This window comes from Lutra lutra, chromosome 2 (assembly GCF_902655055.1).
Source record: "Lutra lutra chromosome 2, mLutLut1.2, whole genome shotgun sequence".
NCBI classification, from domain to species: domain Eukaryota; kingdom Metazoa; phylum Chordata; class Mammalia; order Carnivora; family Mustelidae; genus Lutra; species Lutra lutra.
In genome coordinates, this window is record NC_062279.1 from 37,428,125 (window position 1) to 37,451,936 (window position 23,812).

A 23,812-nucleotide genomic window follows, 5' to 3' on the forward strand; every position below is an offset into this window, starting at 1 on the left:
ACAAAGAGAGTGAGAAGTGCACTGACAAGGTTAGAGAAGAGACAGAATAAATGTTCTCTATCCCATGGGACCTTCATCACCCAACCCCACCTAGCAATACTAAGACACAGGAAAGTAGCTTTTACCACTATAGGCTGCACCAGCAAAGATCCAGCGGGCACTTGAGAAGAGCCAGAAGAATGAATCACAATATAATAGTATTAACCCCCCACCAAAGTGAAATTTTTATTGGTACAACAAACCACAATAAATCTAAACTTAACCTGGGTTACTGTCTAAAAACTAGATTTGAATGCTAAGAATACAACAAAAAATCATATGCTATACCAAGAACAAAGAAAATCACAAGAATGAGAAAATAAAACCAACTGATAACAATATTGAGATGACTCACATGTTGGAACTAACAGATTTTAAAGTAGCTGTGAAAATATTGCTTCCATAACCAATTACAAATAATGTTGAAAAAATTAAAGAGCAGAAAATAAATAGAAGCCATAAAAGAGATAAAAATGTAATAAACAATGTAATAATAAAACAATGTAATAAACCTACAAAAAATATTTGATAGGCTCATAAGTAGAGTGGAGATGGCAAGGACAGAATCAGTGAATTTGAGAACAGATCAACAGAAGTTGATCTGTATATAATAGAAGTTGATCAATATGTAAAACAGAAAAAAATGAACTAAGAAAATGAATAGAGCCTCAAGGAACTTGGAACAATAACAAAAGATCTAAAATACATATCAATCTGACAAGAAGAACAGAAAGAATTTGGGGCTAAAAAGCATTTAACAAAATAAAATAAAGGATAAAACTCTGACCAGAAAGATGGTGGAACAGGAAGCCCTGAACCCTCCATCCCTTAAAAAAAAAAACAAAAACAAAACAAAACAAAAACAAAAAATCTAATTCAGCAACAATTCACAGACAAATTTCCTTGATAAGGAAACAGAAACTAATGAAAGGCCCCTACAGACTCTGGAAGAATGCACAATCAGACTCATCCAGCCAATTTGAAGATCTGGCATACCCTTTCAACAAGGACACTGCCCCAGTCCACTACCATATGATCACAAAAAGACACTCTGGCTCCCAGCTTGACCCGGAGCATGAGAAAGGTTTGTCCATGTCTAGTGCCCCAATTTTTCTGGAGGGGCTATCCAAAGAACTAGAACCTGTTTCACCTATCTTGGAGCTCTAATAGATTCAGCAAAATCTAGCCATCCAGGCAAAAATGGAGATGGTGACTTAGGCTAGTAGACACTATTGATTTCTCCCCCTGTGTCCCCACTAAACACAGAGTAAATGGACAAAAAGATGCCAGCTCTGCTTCTCCCTGGGGAAGAAAAAGTTGATCCATGCATGCAGTTTTCTTACTTCACCAAAAGTGCCCAAAGAATCGGCATCTGTCTCACCAATCTTGCAGTATAGATGGGCCAAGCACGATTATAGTTGCCAGTGTAAGAATAGAGGCAGAAGCTTGTGAGGGTAGATGCTACTGATTCTCTCTCCTGCCCAACACAGACAGAGCAGAAAAAGACACAGATGCATGTTTCCTCTTGGAGAGATAAAGATTTGGTAGAGGCCCCCATAATCATTGGCCAGGATGACTTGTTAGGATCCTCTTATGTGCAGGGCCCATCAGTAAAGACTGTTCAAAGCAATTAGTTTTGTCTAAAGAGCAGAGACCAAAGCAGAGTCAAGTAAAATGAAGGATCAGGAAAAGAAGTTTCAAACGAAAGAAGATATCTCTGGAAATCAATTCTAATGAAGTTAATTTAAATAGTTTACCTCACAGAGAATTAAAGATGCTCAAATTGGTCAAGGGAGCAGTGCTTGAACAAAGTTAGAATTTCAAAAAATAGATAGAAAATATTTTCTTAAAGTATGAAACAGATGATAGAATTAAGATGGAGCAGGGGAAGGGGACCCTGAACTTGCCTTATCCCTTGAGCATTGCTAGGTAAATATCAAATTATTCTGAACACCCAATAAATCAATCTGAGGACAGAGAACAAACTGCACATCTACAGGTAGAGAGAAACAGTCACATTGTGGAAGGTAGGAGTTGCACAGATTTGATTTGGGGGAGAAGAGAACTGTGGGTGCTGTGAAGGGGAGGGAACCCTGATTACGGAGAGAGGAGTGAGAGAGAAAGAGAGGGAGAGAAAAAGAGTGAAAGTGTGCACAAGGGATTGCACAAGAAAAACTGTCCCAAAACCACTGACTGAGAAAAGGAGAGGGGCTGACTACTACAAGTTTTTGTAAGCAGCAGAGCTCAAAGTATGAAGTTTTAGAAGTCCACACCATCACTGGGGTGGTGCCTGGTGGGTTTAGCAAGTGGGGAAGGTGGGCAAAAGCCCAGGAACAGGCAGCATGGTCTGAGAGTCCCATGGGTTGAATGGGGAAAAACAGTTCCCCTTCTTTGAGTGGTGGAATGGCCTCTCTAAGGACAAAAGAATTAGTAGTGTCAATGTACTGCCTTGTTCACTAGCATGGAGACAGACACACCAGCTGAGGGCAGTAAACCTTTACTTTACCATAAACTCTGAACTGCTGTGTGGTCATGTGACTGGTTTTCGGGGACAAACTGGCACTGACCACAGTGTGGCAAGACCCCTAACAGATCAGCATGTGTCTATACTACCTGGGGCACCTGGGTGGCTCAGTCGGTTAAGCATCCAACTCTTGATTTTGGCTCAGATCATGATCTCATGGCCCTGAAATTAAGCCCCACATGGAATTCTGTGCTCAGCAGGGAGTCTGCTTAAAATTCTCTTACTCTCCCTCTCCTTCCCACTCTGCCCCTTCTCCCATAAATTAATTTAAAAATATTTTTTAAAAATATCTATACTACCCAAGACTACTGGCACAAAAACAGACATATAGGTCAATGGAACAGAATAGAAAACCCAGAAATGGAACTACAATTCTTAGTCAAAGATTACTTTGACAAAGTAGGAATAAAAGTCTTTTTCCAATAGAAAAGAAACAGTCTCTTCAACAAATGGTATTGGGAAAACTGGTCATTGGCCTGCAAAAGAATGAAACTGGAACACTTTCTTACACCATAAACAATAATCAATATAGCTGAAAGATCTAAATGTGAGATAGGAAACCATCAGAATCCTAAAGGAGAACACAGGCAGAAACCTCTTTGACACTGACCACAGCAACTTCTTACTAGACACTTTTCTGGAGGAAAGGGAAACAAAAGCAAAAGTGAACAAAATAAAAACCTTCACAGTGAAGGAAATAATCAACAGCACTAAAAGGCAGACTATGGAATGGGAGAAGATATTGGAAAATGGCATATCTGATAAGGATTAGTATCCAAAATATACAAAGAACTTAACAAACTCAACAACTGAAACCAACAGTCCAATTACAAAATGGGCAGAAGACATGAATAGATATTTTTCCAAAGAAGATACCAGAGGGTTTATAGACAAATGAAAAGATGCTCAACATCACTTATTTTCAGGTAAATACAAATCAAAACCACAATGAATTGCCACCTCACACCTGTCAGAATGGCTAAAATTAACAAATCGGGAAACAACAGATGTTGGCAAATACGCAGAGAACGGGTAACCTCTTACACTGTTGGTGGGAATGCAAATTGGTGCAGTCACTCCAGAAAACAGTATGGAAGTTCCTCAAAAATTTTAAAATAGAACTACCCTATGACCCAGGAACTGTGCTGCTAGGATTTTGTCCAAAGGATACAAAAATACAGATTTTAAGGGGTACATGCACCCTGATGTTTAAAGCAGCATTACTATGGAAAGAACCCAAATGTCCATCAGCTGATGAATGGATAAAGAGAAGATAGGATTTCATTTTTTAATATATAATGGAATATTACTCAGCCATTAAAAAAATGAAATCTTGCCATTTGCAATGAGGTGGATGGATCCAGAATCTATTATGCTAAGAAAAATATGTCAGTAAGGAAAAGACAAAAACTATAGGATTTCATTTATAAATGGAATTTAAGAACCAAAACAGATGAACATATGGGAAAGGAAAAAAAGGGGAGGGATAGAAGCAAACCATAAGAGATTTTTATTTTTTCATAAGAGCCTCTTAGCTATAGAGAACACACTGAGGGTTGATGGAGGGGAAGTTGGTGGGGGATGGGTTAAATGGGTGATTTATATTAAGAAGGACACTTGCTAACTTGCTATGATGATCACTGGGTGTTATACATAAGTGCTGAATCACTAAATTCTCCTAAAACTGATACCACACTTTACTATATTAACTAACTAGAATTTAAATAAAAACTTGAAAAATTAAAGTACCAAACAGAAATCACAGAGCTGAAAATGACTGAACCAAAAAATTAACTAGAAAGTTTCAATAACAAACTAGATTAAGCATAAGAAAAAATAACTGAACTCAAAGACAGTTCAGAGTAGCAAAAAGAAACAGATTGAAAGAGTAAAGAAAACTTAGGGGAGTTATGGAACACTATCAAGAACAACAATATACACATAATAGGAGTCTCAGAAAAACAGAGAGAGAGAAGGAAGGAAAACTGTGATATGATAAAGGAGTTAGCTAGTGTTATAGTGATAATCCTATTGAAATATATAAATGCATCAAATCCAAAAACTATATACTTTAAACTTACACAATGCTATATATCAAATATATATTTTTAAAAAACAAGAAAGCTTATTCAAATAAATAATGGCTTCAAACCCTCCAAATGTATAGAAGAAAATTAATATCCAGATATAAAAGTTCAAAAGACAGCAAATAAAATGTTCCTAAAGAAATTCACATTGAGATATATTATAATTAAATTGTCAAAAGTGAAATATAAAGAGAAAATTTGAGAGCAGCAAGAGAAAAGTGATTTATCATATATAATGGAACAACATTAAGACTTTCAGTAGATTTTTCAGCAGAAACCTTGCAAGCCAAAAGTCTGTAAGATGATATATTCAAAGTACTGAGAAGAAAAAAAGTCAACCAAAAATATACCCTACAAATCTGAAGAAATGAATAAGAGACTTCTGGTTCCTGGTTCTGCATGTGAGGAGCTTGGAAGTCAACACTTCACCATAACAGAATGCAAAAACCTGAACAGACTGAAAAATCAACAAGTCTTCTTGGATTTGTAAGAGAGGCAAGGACCCAAAGCAAAAATCACATACTCCAGGGTTAGAGAGAACACAGAGAGTTGCAGATTACTGAAGTAGAGAATCAGTAGTGAAAAGTGCTGCTGGAACCAGTACCAGGGCATGTAATCCTGATTATTATTTTTTTAAGATTATTTTTAAGATTATTATATTTTTTAAGATTTTTAAGATTTAAGATTATTATTTTTTTTAAGATTTTTTAAGATTGTTTGACAGAGAGAGAGATCACAAGTAGGCAGAGAGGCAGGCAGAGAGAGAGAGAGAGAGAAGCAGGCCCCCTGCTGAGCAGAGAGCCCAATGTGGGGCTCAATCCAGGACCCCGGGACCATGACCTGAGCTGAAGGCAAAGACTTAACCCTCTGACCCACCCATTGGCCCCTGTCATCCTGATTATAACTGATGAAATGTTAGATCAGTATGGACAAATCTGGAAAAAATATTTCAGAGAACTCGTGAGGAAGCCCCCACAATTTTGCAAGATTTACCTACAGGAGCTTGACAAAGATGCCACAGTAAATATCAGAGAAAAAAGCCCTCATATTTTCAGCAATGGGAGGGGAAAAAAAACCATTCTGAAATACATCAGATACTCTGTTCATAAGAGGGCCTGCATTCAGGGTAAATAAAACTGAGAAACACCTGTGAATGCAGAGGCATAAGTTTACTACAAAATTGAGACTTAATCATAAGATTGTAGGATACCTCCTCTCTCCTCACACCTCACCAGCACTAAATATATTTATAATAGTTTCTTGTACCCATTACATCATGTCCGACTAACAAGAAAAAGGTTACAAGGCATACCAAAAGTCAAAAAACAATTTGAGGAGAAAGAGCAAGCATCAGAATCAGACATGGCAAAGGATGTTTCTCACTATACCTACATGACAAGACATACAAATGAGAGTTTCTCAAGTAGAAATGAAAGGGTGCTAAACAATGATATAAGGGCATAAAAATGAATGAAACTCATTGGTAAGGGTAAATATATAGAAAATTCTGAATACTATATTTCTGAGATACTGGTGGGTAAATCATTTTTCTAATTCTAATATGAATGTTAAAAGGCAAAATATCAAAACTATAACTAAAATGTTAAAAAATACATAAATATGAAATAATGTAAATTGTGATGTTAATATATGTGCGAGGGGGAGTTATAAATTTGTAAAATTTTTTATGTAATTGAAGTTATTTGTTTAAAATACACTGTCAGGGGGCGCCTGGGTGCCTCAGTGGGTTAAGCCTCTGCCTTCGGCTCAGGTCATGATCTCAGGGTCCTGGGATCGAGCCCCACATCGGGCTCTCTACACAGCAGAGAGCCTGCTTCCTCCTCTCTCTCTTTGCCTGCCTCTCTGCCTACTTGTGATCTCTCTCTGTTGAATAAAAAAAAAAAAAATCTAAAAAATAAAATAAAATAAAATAAAATACACTGTCATAGCTATACGGCATTTTATGTAAGCCGCATGGTAACAAAAATGAAAATACCAATAGAAATTAGACAAAAGGAAAAGACTAGGAAATAAAAAGATAAAAAAAATCAATAAAACACAATAGAAGACAGGAAGATAGGAAAAGACAGACAAAATAACTACAAAACAATTAATAAAATTTTAATACTAAATAACTTCACTATCAATAATTTAAATGTAAACTCCATAAACAAAAGACATACAGTGGCTGAATAGGAAAAAAATACACACACACACACACACACACACACAAACAAATTGGGCATGGAACCTACTTAGAAATAAACAAAAGCTAAAACCAGAAGAATAAACTAAAGCCAAAGTAGCAAAAATAAAGAAATAACAAATATTAGAGCAGAAATAAGTAAATAAAAAGGGCAACCCTCTCAGGTCCCCTCTCTCTTTGGGAGCTTTGTATTACCACTCAAGAAGAGGAGGAGGAAAGAAGAAGGGGAAGGAGGAGGGGGAGTGGACAAAGAGGAAGAAGAAAGAAGAAAGTAACAGAAAAAAAATCATGAAACTTAGTCGTTTTTATGAACTTGATAAATAAAACTGACAATGGGCACCTGGGTGGCTCTGTCGTTAAGCATCTGCCTTTGGCTCAGTTCATGATCTCAGGATCCTGGGATCGAGCCCCACGTTGGGCTCCCTGCTCTGTGGGAAGCCTGCTCCTCCCTCTCCCTCTCCCCCTGCTTGTGTTCTGTCTCTCACTGTCTTTCTCTGTCAAATAAATAAAATCTTAAAAAACAAAAGCAAAACTGACAAATCACCAGCCAAAACAAGAAAAAAAGAGAAAATACAAATAGACAAAAGGAGAAATGGAAGCAAAGAAATTAAAACTGAGGTTATAAAAATAAAAGGGATCAAAAAAGAGTACTATTAATAATTATACACCAACAACTGATTATTATAGAAAATGGACATGTTCTTAGAAACATGTTACCTACCAAGACTGAATCATGAATAGAAATTTTTTTAAGATTTTATTTATTTATTTGACAGAGATTACAGGTAGGCAGAGAAGCAGGCAGAGAGAGAGGAAGGGAAGCAAGCTCCCTGCTGAGCTGGGTCTTGATCCCAGGATGCTGGGATCATGATCTGAGCCGCAGGCAGAGGCTTTAACTCACTGAGCCACCCAGGCACCCCCATGAATAGCATGGAGTTTTGATAAATCAGTAGTAGAAAACCTCATAACAAAGAAAAGCCTTAAACCAAATGAACTAATGAACTCTTCCAAACATTTAAGTAAAAATCACAACAACCTTTCCCATACTCTTCCAAAACATTAAACAGAAAGGAAAACTTCAAAACTATTTTATGAGGACACAAATTACCCTGGTATAAAACCCACATAGTCAACAAGAAAACTATAATAACCTTCATGAATATAACACAAATTCTCAACAAAATACAAGTAAACCAAATATGATGTCATCCAAAAATGTAAAACGATTATACATCAAGACCAAGTTAGATTATCCCTGTAGTGCAAGGATGGTTTAATGCACAAAAATCAATTAATGTGATAAACCATATCAACAGTATATAGTATAAAAATCACACAATTATCTGAATATAGTCAGAGAAAAAAATGGCAAAATTCAACATACTTTCATAATAACTCTCAAAAAACTAGGAATAGAAGGAAATTACCTCAATATAATAAAAAGCCTATTTATGAAAGGCTAATTATGAAACTAACATTATATTCAACAATGAAAAACTGAAAGCTTTTCCTCTAAGTTCAGAAACAAAGCAAGGATGCCCACTCTCACTCTTCACTAGGACCGGAAGTTACAGCAATTAGAAAAGAAAAAGAAATAAAAGGCATCCAAATCAGAAAGGAAGAAGTAAAATTGTCTTTGTTGGCAGAAGACATGATCTCATATCTAGAAAACCCTAAAGAGTACACACACACACACACACACACACACACACACACACACAAGAATTCAGTAAAGCTGCAGAATGCAAAAATCAATACACAAAAATACAATTAGTTGTATTTCTTTACTAACAACTATCTATAAGGGAAATTAAGAAAACAACTCCATCTGCAATGGTGCACACACACACAAACACATACACAAAACCAATAAAATATCTAGGAGTAAATTTAACCACGGAAGTTAAAGACTTGTACTCTAAAAACTAAAAGTGCTGATGAAAGAAATTAAACAAGACACAAGGGGAAAGACATTTTGTGTCCATGGACTGGAAGACACAACATTGTTAAAACTGTTGAGTAGATATTTTCCCAAAGAAGATACACAAATGGCCAACAGGTATATGAAATATACCCAATATCACTAGTCATTAGGGAAGTCAATGACACAATACAAGTCAATGGCACAATGAGGTATCACCTCACACTTGTTAGGATGATTATTATCATATAAAAAAAAGACCTGAGAATTGCCAAAGATGTAGAGAAATTGTAACTGTTGTACACTGTTAGTGGGAGTATAATATGGTGTAATTACTACAGAAAACTGAGTGAAAGTTCCTCTAAAAACTAAAAAAATGAATTACCATATGATCTAGGGATGTCACTTCTGTGCAGTTACTCAAAAGAACTGAAATCAGGATCATAAGGCGATATTGGTATTCTTGTGTTGACAGCAGCACTATCCAAAATAGACAAGATGTGGATACCACCTAATTGTCCACCAATAGATAGGTAGATAAAGAAATGTGGTATATACATTCAATGGAATACTATTCAGCCTTAAAAAAGAAGTAAATTCTGCAATATGTGAAATGTATGAACCTTGAGGACATTATGCTAAGCGAAACAAACCAGTTACAGGAGACAAATATTGCATGATTCCTTTTATAGGAAATATAAATATTTAAAGTGTTCAAATTCATACCTCCAAAGACTGGAATGGTTCTTTCCAGGGGTTGGGGAAAGGGGGAAATGGATAGTTACTAACCAATGAGTATAAAGTTCCAGTCAAGAAAGATAAGTTCTAGCATCTTCTATAAAACATCATATTTATAGTCAGTAATAATGTTGTATATATGTAAGATTGGTTAAGAGAGTAGAACTCATGCTAAGTATTTTATCACATAAAATATAAGTAAAAATTAAGAAAAAGAAATATGGCTGAATATTTCACAAATCAATGAATGACATAAACATTTGGATTCCATGAGCTGGGTGAACTGAAAAGGTAATGGACCCAAAGTAACCCACAACAACAAAAATGCTAATTAGGAATTAGCAAAAACAATAAAAATATCTTCAAAGTAACCTAAGAACAGTGTTACATAACCTATAGAGGAACACTAATTTGAATGACAGCAGATTTCACATCAGAAGTAATGAAGGTTAGAAAGGCTAGAAAGAAATGCCACAGCAATTTCCAAGTGCTGAAAGAAAATTACAAACATAAACTCTATTATCTGGGAAATTTATCCAATAAGAATGGAGAAAAAAGAGAGACTTTTTCGAACAAAAGAAAACCAGGAGATTTTATCACTAGCACACATATCCTTAAAGAATATCAGAAAGAAATTCCAAAAATGAAAAGGAATATCACAAGAAGATATGGAACATCAAGGATTTGGGAAAACAGAATAGGTAAAAATAGTGGTAAATATAATGGACTATCTTTTCCACCATGAATTTTTAAAATCATATTTAGTAGTTGAAAGAAAAATCATACAATATCATGTGATGTTTAAGATATGGAAAGGAATATTTTGGCAATTATATTTTTAAAATGCAGAGGATAAAGAAACCTACATAGAAATAATTTTTAGTATTTCAGTTGAACTAGTAAAAAGTCCACAACAGTACAGCTACTGTAAGTTATATATGTATACTGTAACATCTAAAGCAAATGTTAAGAAAACTATAAGGAAAATACGTTAAAACACTATAAATAAATGATGCAATTCTAAAAATATTCAAGTAACACAGAAGAAGGCAATAAGAGAGGAGCAAAAGAATGAGAAACACAGGTAAAAAAGAGAGAAATACATATGTATGTTATGGCAAGCAAAATTCCTAACATATAAATGATTAAATGTAAAAGTCTAAAAACACCAAATAAAATACTAAGTGCTAGGATAGATAGGAGAAAAGAAATCACCATGGCCCAACTATTCTTTATAGGAAACTTAACTTCAAACATAATAACGTAGGTAGATTGAAATTAAAAGGATGGAAGATATATGCCATCAAAATATTTCTAAAAATAAAGAGATAAAGTGGACTTATTAGCAAAGAAATCTACTAGGGACAAAGAGACTCACTATATATTCATGAAAGTATCAATCCATCAAGAAGACATGACAATCCTAAATGCATAGGCATCAAAAAATAGAACTTCAAAATATGTGAAGCAAATACTGATACAGCTAAAAGAGAAAGACAGAAAAACACAATAATAAATGATGGATTCAATACACTGCATTCAGTTATTGATATACTAGACAGAAAATCAGTGAAAATACAGACTTGGACAACAGCATCAATCAACATGATCTACATGACATTTATGGAGGACTCCAACCCAACAGCAGAATACACATATTTTTCAACTATCCAAGAGCATTCATTAACACATATAATATACTGGATCATAAAGCAAACCTTCACCAATTTATAAGAGCTAAAATCATATAAAGTATATTTGCTAACCATAATGAAATCAAACTAGAAATCAGCAGACAACAAGAAAAATCTCCAAACACTTGGAAATTGAACAACACACTTTTTAAAATTCATAAGTCAAACAAGAAGCCTCGAAGGAAATTTTAAAAATACACATAACTGTATTAAAATGAAAATATATTGTTTCAGATTGCAGCTCAACATGTGCTGAACAGGAAATTTTAGCACTAAAATGCTTACTTACAACAGAAAAGAGGAAAGGTCACAGGTTGATGATACAAGTGTTTCCCTCAACAGATAGAAAAGAATGGGAAAATAAACCCCAAGTAAGGCATAAGCAAAAAAAATAATAAACCTAAGGGCCAATGCTATGACATTAAAAATAAGACAAAAGAATGATAAAAGCAAGAAAAAGCTGGTCCTTTGATAAATTCAATACACTGAAAAAATCTCTATCTGGACTGACAAGGTTAAGAAGAGAGAAGACAGCAATCATTGATGTCAGAAAAAGAATACTCCTGTAGTCATTAAAAGGATAATAAAGACCATGAAAAAATTATACCCCTAAACTCCGCACCTGCGATAGAATGGACCAATTCCTTAAAAACCACAAACCACCAAAACAATACATATAAAACAGATAAATAAGATAGTCCTATAACTATTAAATAAACTTAACTGGTAATTAAAAATCTCCTCCCCCCCCCACACATAAATCCCCAGTGACTTCAAGGAAGAATTTTACCAAATATCTTAAGAATTACCATGTACTTTACACAACTTCTTCCAGAAAATAGAAGAGAAGGTAATACTTCCTAGCTTAATTTAAGAGCCCAATAGAAAACTTAGACAAAGTCAGTACAAAAAAAGGCCACAAACTCACAGACCAATATTTCTCACAAAATTTGATGACAACCACAAAACCAAAAAATTGTTAGCAAATAAACTCAGTCATGAATAAAAAGAATTATATATCAGGACCAAGCTGTAACTTTACTAGATATGCAATACTGTTTTAAATATTTGATCAATAGGTGCAATACATCATATCAATAGGCTGAAAAAGATTTATGTGATCTTATCAACTGAGGCAGAAAAAGCATTTGATATACTTAAACACACACATTTTGATATTAAAAAAAGATCTTAGCAAACTAGAAATGGAGATTGTCCTCAACTTTATAAAAAGTATGTTTAAAAACAACCATATAACTAACATTGTCCTAAATGGTAAAAGAGTAAATAATTTATCCTTAAAATTGGGAAGAAATGAGGGTGTCTGTTCTCACTATTGTGATTCAACACAGTACTATAAGTTGTAGCAAGCATAGAAAGGCAAAACAAAGAATAGAAGCACACAGATTGAAAATTAAAAAAAAAGAAAAATGTTCGTATTTGTAAATGACAAGTCTATGTAGAAAATCTCAAAGACTCTACCAAAAAAAACACACAAAAAAATTATCATAGAATTAATATGTAACTTCAGCAAGTTTGTAGGACATGAGATTAAAACACAATGCATTTCTAGATAATAACAAGCCTATAAAACTTAAAATACAATACTATCTACAAATGCATCAAAGATAATGAAATACTTTGGTATAAGCCTAAAAAAGATGTACAGAATCCAAATGTTAAAATTACAAAATGCTAATAAAGACACGTAAAGAAAGACCAAACAAATGGAGAGACTCACTGAATTCATGGATTGGAAGACTCAACATAGTGAAGATGTCAGTTGTCCCCAAACCGATGCATAGGTTTGACATAATGTCTACCACAACCCTAGCAAGTTTGTTTGTATAACATAGAGCAGTTTAGTCTAAAATTTATATGAAGGGGTGCCTGGGCGGCTCAGTGGGTTAAGCCTCTGCCTTCGGCTCAGGTCATGATTTCTGGGTCCTCGGATTGAGCCCCATGTGGGGGAGGGTCTCTGCTCGGCAGGGAGCCTGCTTCCCCCTCTCCCTCTGCCTGCCTCTCTGCTTACTTGTGATCTCTCTCTCTCTCCCTGTTAAATAAATAAATAAAATTTAAAAAATAAATAAATAAATAAAATCTATATGAAAAAAACAAAATATCTTCAATAATCTAAAAATCTTGGAAGATAAGAATAAAGTTGGAGGAATCATTATTATTTACATAAATGCTTAATATGCAAGTAAACTAGAGAAGACAGCATGATAATGGCAGAATTATAGACACATAAAAGAACTGAACAGAATGAAGAACCCAGAAATAAAACCACAAAAATATGTCCCACTGACTTTCCAACCAAGATGCAAGAGCAATTTAATGTAGAACAGCCTTTTCTATCAGTGATGTTGAAAAAAAAACACACATCCTCAGTCAAAACAATGAAAATGAATTCAAATCTCAAACCCTATAAAAAGTTATATCAAAGTGAACATACAATTAAGTATAAATAAAACTATAAGAATTTTAGGAAAAAGAACAGAATCTTTAAGAACTAAAGATATACGGAATTCTTAGATTTGATAATTAAACCAACATTCATAAAAGGGAAAATTTATAAATTAATCCTCATCAAATTTAAAAGCTTCTGATCAATGACATACCTTAAGAAGAGGATAAAAAGATAAATTATAGTTGAAATAAATATTGGCAAATCACATATCTAGCAAAGGACTTGTATTTAGAATATATGATTGCTAAGAAATCAACAATAGAAAAACAATCAAACCAATTAGAAAATGGGTAAAAGATATTAAAAAATTTTTCACAGAAGATGACAAGCACAAGAAAATATGTTCAACATCACTGGTCATTAGGAAAATGCAAATCAAAGTTACATAAGAAAATCATTACCTATCTATCACAATGGCTAAAATTTAAAAAAAAAAATTGTGATAACACCAAGTGGTGTCAAAAATGCGCTCTTTATTTCTCATACATTGACAGTGGACATGTTAAATAGTAGGCTACTCCGAAAAACAGTTTAGTAATTAAACAAACTGAGGGCTGCTGGAGGGGAGGTGGGTGGAGGGATGGGGTCACTGGGGGATGGGGACTAAGGAGGACATGTGATGTGATGAGTACTGGGTGTTACATGCAACTGATGAATCACTAAACTCTACTCCTGAAACTAGTAATACAGTATATGTTAACTAAGTTGAATGTAAATAACATTTTAAAAATAATAAATAAATAAACTCATACTTACCATATGACCTGGCAAACATATTCCTGGACATGCATTCCAGAGAAAGCAAAAATTATATCCACATAACAACTGTATATGAATGTTCATAGAAACATTATTTATTTTTAATAGCTAAATCGGAAACAACCATAATATCTCTCAATAGGTAAAGTGTGAAAACATCTAAACCTGGCATGGGAATGTAGTTGTTTAGAAGTTCAATTTCTTAAACAGATTTCAAGTGATGAAGATTTTCTATTATTTCTCCCCTCAATTTTGCTGAGTTGCCCTTTTCAGGGAAATTGTCCATTTCATCTAAATTTCCAAATCTGTTGACATAAAGTTTCATAATATTTCAAAATATCATTTTATATTCTGTATGACTAATCATATCTCCCTTCATCCCTAATATTGATGGAAATAGTTTTTGTCTTAGATTAGTCTTACTAGTGGTTATTAATGTTATTAGTTCTTTTAAAGAACTAAATTCTGGACTTTAATTTTTAAAATTTTTTTTCTATCTCATTGATTTCGACCCTTATCTGCATTAGCTCCTTCCTCTACTATGTTTTAACCCTTTACAGAGTATTGCATTTTGTATTGGAAGGCAATTAATTTAATAGCAACCTTCCTTCATCCTCTGGTTGCTGTTTTAGGCCTTGGGGTAGGGAACAGAGGTGGTAAGAGTATCTCTTAACCCTTGAGCCTTCTTCCTAGGATTAGTCTTTCTGGTCTCAGCTGAATGCCTGGGGTTTTAGCAATGTCACTCCACTCTGCCCAGGCTGAAAATCCAACATCTCCCAGCACTGTTTGACAGTTAGTATTACCTTCATTTTGCTCTCTGCTCTTCATAGAGTCTTAGCCAGCACACAAGCAGCCTAATCTTTAGTCAAGGGTATGAGGACAACTCCCCTCCCTGCAAAAAATATCATACATCTGATGGCCCCTCTTCCCTGGCCCTGTGTCATGCCAGTCCCAGCTGCTTCAGCAGCTCTGAACTGCAAATTCTTCACATTCTGTTTGGTTCTTAACTTCTTATGCTATGGTTAAGATTTTATCCTCAGTCAGAAGGGCCACATTGAATGTGACTCACCTTCTGGGCTTTTTTTTCTCTCAGAAAAAAATTTCCTGACTATTGTCAAATGTCTCCAAACACATGTCTCATGCATTTTGTTCTGCTTTCTACTTGCAGATGCTGACAAAGACAATGTTGTACTAGTTACTTTTTTATTTCATTATCTCTTAATTGCAATATAGCAATAGATTCCGACCCTTCACTTGTATTTACTTCTTTCCAATCTCTTCTCACAAAATAAATACCAAACAAACAAAAATTAACTTTCTCACACACTTAAAATTATTTTTTGACTCCTGGGCACCTGGATGGCTCAGTCAGTTAAGTCAGCTGAGCCTTCAGCTCAGGTCATGATCCCAGGGTCCTGGGATCGAATCGCTCAGTGGACTCCCTGCTCAGCAGGGAGTCTGCTTCTCCCTCTACCCTTCCCCTCTGCTCATGATCTCTCTTTCTCAAATAAATAAATAAATAAATAAATAAATAAATGAATAAATGAATAAATAAATTTTAAAGAAACTGTTTCTTGATCCCTAGCTGCATTTTGGGATACAATGCAAACTCCAATGTTTCACATGTGAACCTATTCAGATTCTGTACCCAATATGCTTTTGCATCCTCACTCCCTTTCTATAAGGCACTTCATTCTATAATGTCTTTCCACAAAGTGATTTCCACCACTTCCTCCACTGCTTAGGTCCTATGACATCTCAATTAAAATGGCTCTGTATTTAGGGGCTTCTTATTCTTAGCTCCGTAACCCACTTTCTTTCTCTCAAACCCCTCTCAATACTTCTGATGGTTTAGAAGACCTTTTTGGATAAGAGGTTCTTGAGTTCCAAATATGAAAAGTAGTTACCACATTACACTTGGGCTTCTGACTGCCCAATAATTCTGTGGGGTGGAAAGCATTCTTTTTCTTCCTGCCAATGGCACCTTGATGATATAAAAAATGTAAATCTACAGAGCATAAAGGAAAACATACCTTTATAAATGAAGAATCTGGATACAATGTTCCTGATTTGTTGTATGCATACACCAGGAAATGAGGGTCTAAAAATGACCTAATTCAACGAAAGTAATGATACTTCATTGTAATAGTAACAAAAATAAAATCTGATATTAAATAATTTACTCTCAATTTTACAAACTCAACAGTCCAAAAATTAAATGGACTCATCTTTCCATTATCTTACATGCTTTCTGATAGCACATTTTGTATAAGAAAAAATAATAAGCAGTATAATCAAAGAGCAGTAGGGACACCACAATGACATAGATTTATGTATACTAGAAACCAGGACTTCTGGATTCCCATGGCAAAATTTTCTTTTAGATTAAATAATCAATAAATCCCATAGCATAAATATTTGCTAATTTGTTACTATTTGCTAACAAGTAGCCATGAATTGATAACCAAAAAAAATATGCCTTTTCCATTATTTTTATGAAATTATACTGTGGTGAAAACAACCCCCAAATTCTCAATGCTTCGAAACAACAATGAATGTTCTTCACAAGTTTATTGTAGGCTCAGCTCCACACCAACTTCATTCTGGAACCTGGGAAAAGACATGTCTCCTACCCCATGGAACATATCTTTCTTGTAGCAGAAGGAGAAAAGAAATTGTAGAAGCATACAGTAGTTCTAAAAGCCCTTATTTAGAAGCAGAAGGCTAGTGCTTTGCTCAGATTTCATAAGCTGCATGAATTCTACAGACAAGCTTCATCTAAATGGTACCAAAGTGTAATCTTCTTACAGAGAAGATAGTGATTGTTATGGAACAATCTGACCACAGTATTTATTGCCGAGAGATTACATTTTCTCAAGGACTCCAACACCAAGGGGCAGTTCAAAGCCAGAAGCAAAGACGGACTACAGCATTCATGGAGTGTGCACATTCACCACCACTTCTCTTCCCAGACCTGCTTCATCTTCTCTCACTCCTGACAGCTCTTCCTTTCCTTAATTCAAATAAGAAAACTAGAGAGCTTCCCAGACAAAAAACAAAACAAAAACAAACAACAACAACAAAACACACACACACACACACACACACACACACACACACACACACACACACAAAACCCTGATATTTATCAGCTCATATTCCACATGTATTCAAGGGTAATGCCAAACGGCCTGTGTTGCTTTAGGTGCAAGTACCTGGAACATGGATTCTGGCCCACTGGCAGAACCACATTTTAGTGACTAAGCAAGACAACGGAGATGGTGGAAATGGGAATCCCCAAGCATCTGCCAGGAAAAGGAAATTCAACAGATTTCTGACAAGCATAATTAAAAGCATAAAACTTTAGTTTGTAAGTTCATTCACCCTGGGTCCTCAAACGTATACTTTTGCTTCTACACAAAACAACAAAAAAGTCTGCCTTAATCAGTGAATTAGTAGAAATACATATGACCACTCAATGGAAAAAACAGCATCCAATGTAAGGAAAATGAACAACAAAAGGGCAGAAGGCAAAACATAAAAGCAAGTTCCTAATGAAGTTGAATGAAGAAATTGGTTAAAAAAAAATAATCATTATTTCAAGAGAAGTTTAAAAAGTTAATAATCTTTCAGAGCAGATCATTTCAAGAAAGAAAAAAAAAAAGACACCCTGAAACTAAAATGATGACAGATGAAAAGAAATAATTCAATAAATGTGTCAAAGAGAATTTGTTTGCTAAGAATAGAAATAGAGTCCTAGTCAATAAAGGGAACACATTTTGCTACACATTTGCTATTTTGCTACTAAAAAACACAGCCAAAATAAAGATTTGAAAATAGCTGAAGGAAAACTATGCCATAGAGGGCAGATTCATAAGACCCAATGAAATCATAGATTTCCACAAATTTTTTTTAAAAATGTGTAGAGATTTAAAACTAAAATGAAAAATTCAGGGATTTATCATATGTCAGGGAGGTTTAATGTAACACCATACATGCGTACTGGAAAACTGATGTAAGATTAACTATGTCATGTTATAAAAATTAATAGCAAAGGGGGGGAGGAGTCAAGATGGTGGAGAAGTAGCAGGCTGAGACTACTTCAGGTAGCGGGAGATCAGCTAGATAGCTCATCTAAAGATTGCAAACACCTACAAATCCAACGGGAGATCGAAGAGAAGAACAGCAACTCTAGAAACAGAAAATCAACCACTATCTGAAAGGTAGGACTGGCGGAGAAGTGAATCTAAAGTGACTGGAAGATAGACCGCAGGGGTAGGGGCCGGCTCCCGGCGAGCAGCAGAGCAACAGAACACAAAATCGGGACTTTTAAAAGTCTGTTCCGCTGAGGGACATCGCTCCAGAGGCTTAACCGGGGTGAAGCCCACGCAGGGTCAGCGTGGCCTCAGGTCCCGCAGGGTCACAGAAGGATCGGGGGTGTCTGAGTGTCGCAGAGCTTACAGGTATTAGAACAGGGAAGCTGGCTACAGAGACAGAGCCGAGGAGTAAGCTCTAAGCTCGGGGTTGCCTTGAACAAGTCGCAGGCTCAGTCAGCTCGGAGCGTGGCGGGAGGCCAGGGTGACGGGAGTCATTGGGTGCTGTTCTCTGAGGGCAGACGGAGGAGTGGGGCCCCGGGTTCTCGGCTCCTCCGGGTCGGAGACCAGGAGGCCGCCATCTTCATTTCCGTCCTCCAGGAACTCTACGGAAAGCACTCAGGGAACAAAAGCTCCCGAAAGCAACCCCGAGCGGATTACTCAGACTGGCCCCGGGTAAGGGCAGTGCAACTCCGCCTGGGGCAAAGACTCTTGAGAATCACTACAACAGGCCCCTCCCCCAGAAGAGCAACAAGAAACCCAGCCAGGACCAAGTTCACCTATCAAGGAGTGCAGTTTCAATACCAAGGAGAGCATCGGAATTCCAGAGGAGGAGAAAGCAAAGCACGGATCTCATGGCTTTCTCCCCATGATTCTTTAGCCTTGCAGTTAATTTAATTTTTTTCTTTTTCAATTTTTTTTAACAAGTCAGGAAATGACAGATGCTGGCGAGGATGCGGAGAAAGGGGACCCCTCCTACACTGTTGGTGGGAATGCAAGCTGGTGCAACCACTCTGGAAAACAGCATGGAGGTTCCTCAAAATGTTGAAAATAGAGCTACCCTATGACCCTGCAATTGCACTGCTGGGTATTTACCCTAAAGATACAAACGTAGTGATCCGAAGGGGCACGTGCACCCAAATGTTTATAGCAGCAATGTCTACAATAGCCAAACTATGGAAAGAACCTAGATGTCCATCTACAGACGAATGGATAAAGAAGATGTGGTATATATACACAATGGAATACTATGCAGCCTTCAAAAGAAATGAAATCTTGCCATTTGTGATGACGTGGATGGAACTAGAGGGTATCATGCTTAGCGAAATAAGTCAATCGGAGAAAGACAACTATCATATGATCTCCCTGATATGAGGGAGAGGAGATGCAGCATGGGGGGTTGAGGGGGTAGGAGAAGAGTAAATGAAACAAGATGGGATTGGGAGGGAGACAAACCATAAGTGACTCTTAATCTCACAAAACAAACTGAGGGTTGATGGGGGGAGGGGGTTGGGAGAGGGGGTGGGGTTATGGATATCGGGGAGGGTATGTGCTATGGTGAGTGTTGTGAAGTGTGTAAACCTGGCGATTCGCAGACCTGTACCCCTGGGGATAAAAATATATGTTTATAAAGCTGTAAAAAAAAAAAAAAAAAAAAGAAAGAAAGGATGAATCCCCAAGTTTTGTAGCAACATGGACGGGACTGGAAGAGATTATGCTGAGTGAAATAAGTCAAGCAGAGAGAGTCAATTATCATATGGTTTCACTTATTTGTGGAGCATAACAAATAGCATGGAGGACAAGGGGAGATGGAGAGGAGAAGGGAGTTGAGGGAAATTGGAAGGGGAGGTGAACCATGAGAGACTATGGACTCTGAAAAACGATCTGAGAATTTTGAAGGGGTGGGGGGTGGGAGGTTGGGGGCACCAGGTGGTGGGTATTGTAGAGGGCACGGATTGCATGGAGCACTGGGTGTGGTGAAAAAAATAATGAATACTGTTATGCTGAAAAAAATAAAAAATTAAAAAAAAAAAAAAGACAAAGGGTAACAGAATGGATAAAAAAACAAAACCCATCTATATGTTGCCTACAAGAAACTCATCTTAAACCCGAAGACACCTCCAGATTTAAAGTGAGGGGGTGGAAAAGAATTTACCATGCTAATGGACATCAGAAGAAAGCAGGAGTGGCAATCCTTATATCAGATCAATTAGATTTTAAGCCAAAGACTATAATAAGAGATGAGGAAGGACACTATATCATACTCAAAGGAACTGTCCAACAAGAAGATCTAACAATTTTCAATATCTATGCCCCTAACATGGGAGCAGCCAACTATATAAACCAATTAATAACAAAATCAAAGAAACACATCGACAATAATACAATAATAGTATAATAATAACACTCCCCTCACTGAAATAGACAGATCATCCAAGCAAAAGATCAACAAGGAAATCAAGGCCTTAAATGACACACTGGACCAGATGGACATCACAGATATATTCAGAACATTTCATCCCAAAGCAACAGAATACACCTTCTTCTCTAGTGCACATGGAACATTCTCCAGAATAGATCACATTCTTGGTCCTAAATCAAGTCTCAACCGGTATCAAAAGATTGGAATGATTCCCTGCATATTTTCAGACCATAATGCTCTGAAGCTAGAACTCAATCACAAGAGGAAATTTGGAAAGAACCCAAATACATGGAGGCTAAACAGCATCCTTCTAAAGAATGAATGGGTCAACCAGGAAATTAAAGAAGAATTGAAAAAATTCATGGAAACAAATGATAATGAAAAAACAACGGTTCAGAATCTGTGGGACACAACAAAGGCAGTCCTGAGAGGAAAATATATAGCGGTACAAGCCTTTCTCAATAAACAAGAAAGGTCTCAGGTACACAACCTAACCCTACACCTAAAAGAGCTGGAGAAAGAACAAGAGAGAAACCCTAAACCCAGCAGGAGAAGAGAAATCATAAAGATCAGAGCAGAAATCAATGAAATAGAAACCAAAAAAAAAAAACATAGAACAAATCAACGAAACTAGGAGCTGGTTCTTTGAAAGAATTAATAAGATTGATAAACCCCTGGCCAGACTTATCAAAAAGAAAAGAGAAAGGACCCAAATAAATAAAATCATGAATGAAAGAGGAGAGATCACAACGAACACCAAAGATATACAGACAATTATAAGAACATACTATGAGCAACTCTACGCCAACAAATTTGACAATCTGGAAGAAATGGATGCATTCCTAGAGACATATAAACTACCACAACTGAACCAGGAAGAAATAGAAAGCCTCAACAGACCCATAACCAGTAAGGAGATCGAAACAGTCATCAAAAATTTCCAAACAAACAAAAGCCCGGGGCCAGATGGCTTCCCAGGGGAATTCTACCAAACATTTAAAGAAGAACTAATTCCTATTCTCCCGAAACTGTTCCAAAAATAGAAATGGAAGGAAAACTTCCAAACTCATTTTATGAGGCCAGCATCACCTTGATCCCAAAACCAGACAAGGATCCCATCAAAAAAGAGAACTACGGACCCATATCCTTGATGAACACAGATGCAAAAATTCTCGCCAAAATACTAGCCAATAGGATTCAACAGTACATTAAAAGGATTATTCACCACGATCAAGTGGGATTTATTCCAGGGCTGCAAGGTTGGTTCAACATCCGCAAATCAATCCGTGTGATACAACACATTAATAAAAGAAGAACAAGAATCATATGATACTCTCCATAGATGCTGAAAAAGCATTTGACAAAGTACAGCATCCCTTCCTGATCAAAACTCTTCAAAGTATAGGGATAGAGGGCACATACCTCAATATTATCAAAGCCATCTATGAAAAACCCACCGCAAATATCATTCTCAATGGAGAATAAATGAAAGCTTTTCCGCTAAGGTCAGGAACACGACAGGGATGTCCGTTATCACCACTGCTATTCAACATAGTACTAGAAGTCCTAGCCTCAGCAATCAGACAACAAAAGGAAATTAAAGGCATCCAAATCGGCAAAGAAGAAGTCAAACTATCACTCTTTGCAGATAATATGATACTATATGTGGAAAACCCAAAAGACTCCACTCCAAAACTGCTAGAACTTGTACAGGAATTCAGTAAAGTGTCAGGATATAAAATCAATGCACAGAAATCAGTTGCATTTCTCTACACCAACAACAAGACAGAAGAAAGAGAAATTAAGGAGTCAATCCCATTTACAATTGCACCCAAAACTATAAGATACCTAGGAATAAACCTAACCGAAGAGACTAAGAATCTATACACAGAAAACTATAAAGTACTCATGAAAGAAATTGAGGAAGACACAAAGAAATGGAAAAATGTTCCATGCTCCTGGATTGGAAGAATAAATATTGTGAAAATGTCTATGCTATCTAAAGCAATCTACACATTTAATGCAATTCCTATCAAAGTACCATCCATTTTTTTCAAAGAAATGGAACAAATAATCCTAACATTCATATGGAACCAGAAAAGACCTCGAATAGCCAAAGGAATATTGAAAAAGAAAGCCAAAGTTGGTGGCATCACAATTCCGGACTTCAAGCTCTATTACAAAGCTGTCATCATCAAGACAGCATGGTACTGGCACAAAAACAGACACATAGATCAATGGAACAGAATAGAGAGCCCAGAAATAGACCCTCAACTCTATGGTCAACTCATCTTCGACAAAGCAGGAAAGAATGTCCAATGGAACAAAGACAGCCTCTTCAATAAATGGTGTTGGGAAAATTGGACAGCCACATGCAGAAAAATGAAATTGGATCATTTCCTTACACCACACACGAAAATAGACTCAAAATGGATGAAGGATCTCAATGTGAGAAAGGAATCCATCAAAATCCTTGAGGAGAACACAGGCAACAACCTCTTCGACCTCAGCCGCAGCAACATCTTCCTAGGAACTTCGCCAAAGGCAAGGGAAGCAAGGGCAAAAATGAACTATTGGGATTTTATCAAGATCAAAAGCTTTTGCACAGCAAAGGAAACAGTTAATAAAACCAAAAGACAACTGACAGAATGGGAGAAGATATTTGCAAATGACATATCAGATAAAGGGCTAGTGTCCAAAATCTATAAAGAACTTAGCAAACTCAACACCCAAAGAACAAATAATCCAATCAAGAAATGGGCAGAGGACATGAACAGACATTTCTGCAAAGAAGACATCCAGATGGCCAACAGACACATGAAAAAGTGCTCCATATCACTCGGCATTAGGGAAATACA

The 23,812-nt window shown here is 36.2% G+C and overlaps 1 protein-coding gene across 2 annotated transcripts in view; it reads right to left on the bottom strand.

The window, feature by feature from the left end:
• The window catches only part of LOC125092778 (A disintegrin and metallopeptidase domain 3-like), a 138,755-nt gene that overhangs the window by 102,916 nt on the left and 12,027 nt on the right, over window positions 1–23,812 (bottom strand). Inside the window, exon 4 of one of the 2 annotated variants that reach the window (XM_047717161.1) lies at window positions 16,472–16,550. In XM_047717161.1, coding sequence (XP_047573117.1) covers window positions 16,472–16,550 — 79 coding nt within the window. Of the gene's footprint in view, window positions 1–16,471; window positions 16,553–23,812 lie in introns of both variants that reach the window. The other variant, XM_047717162.1, reaches the window with a different exon arrangement.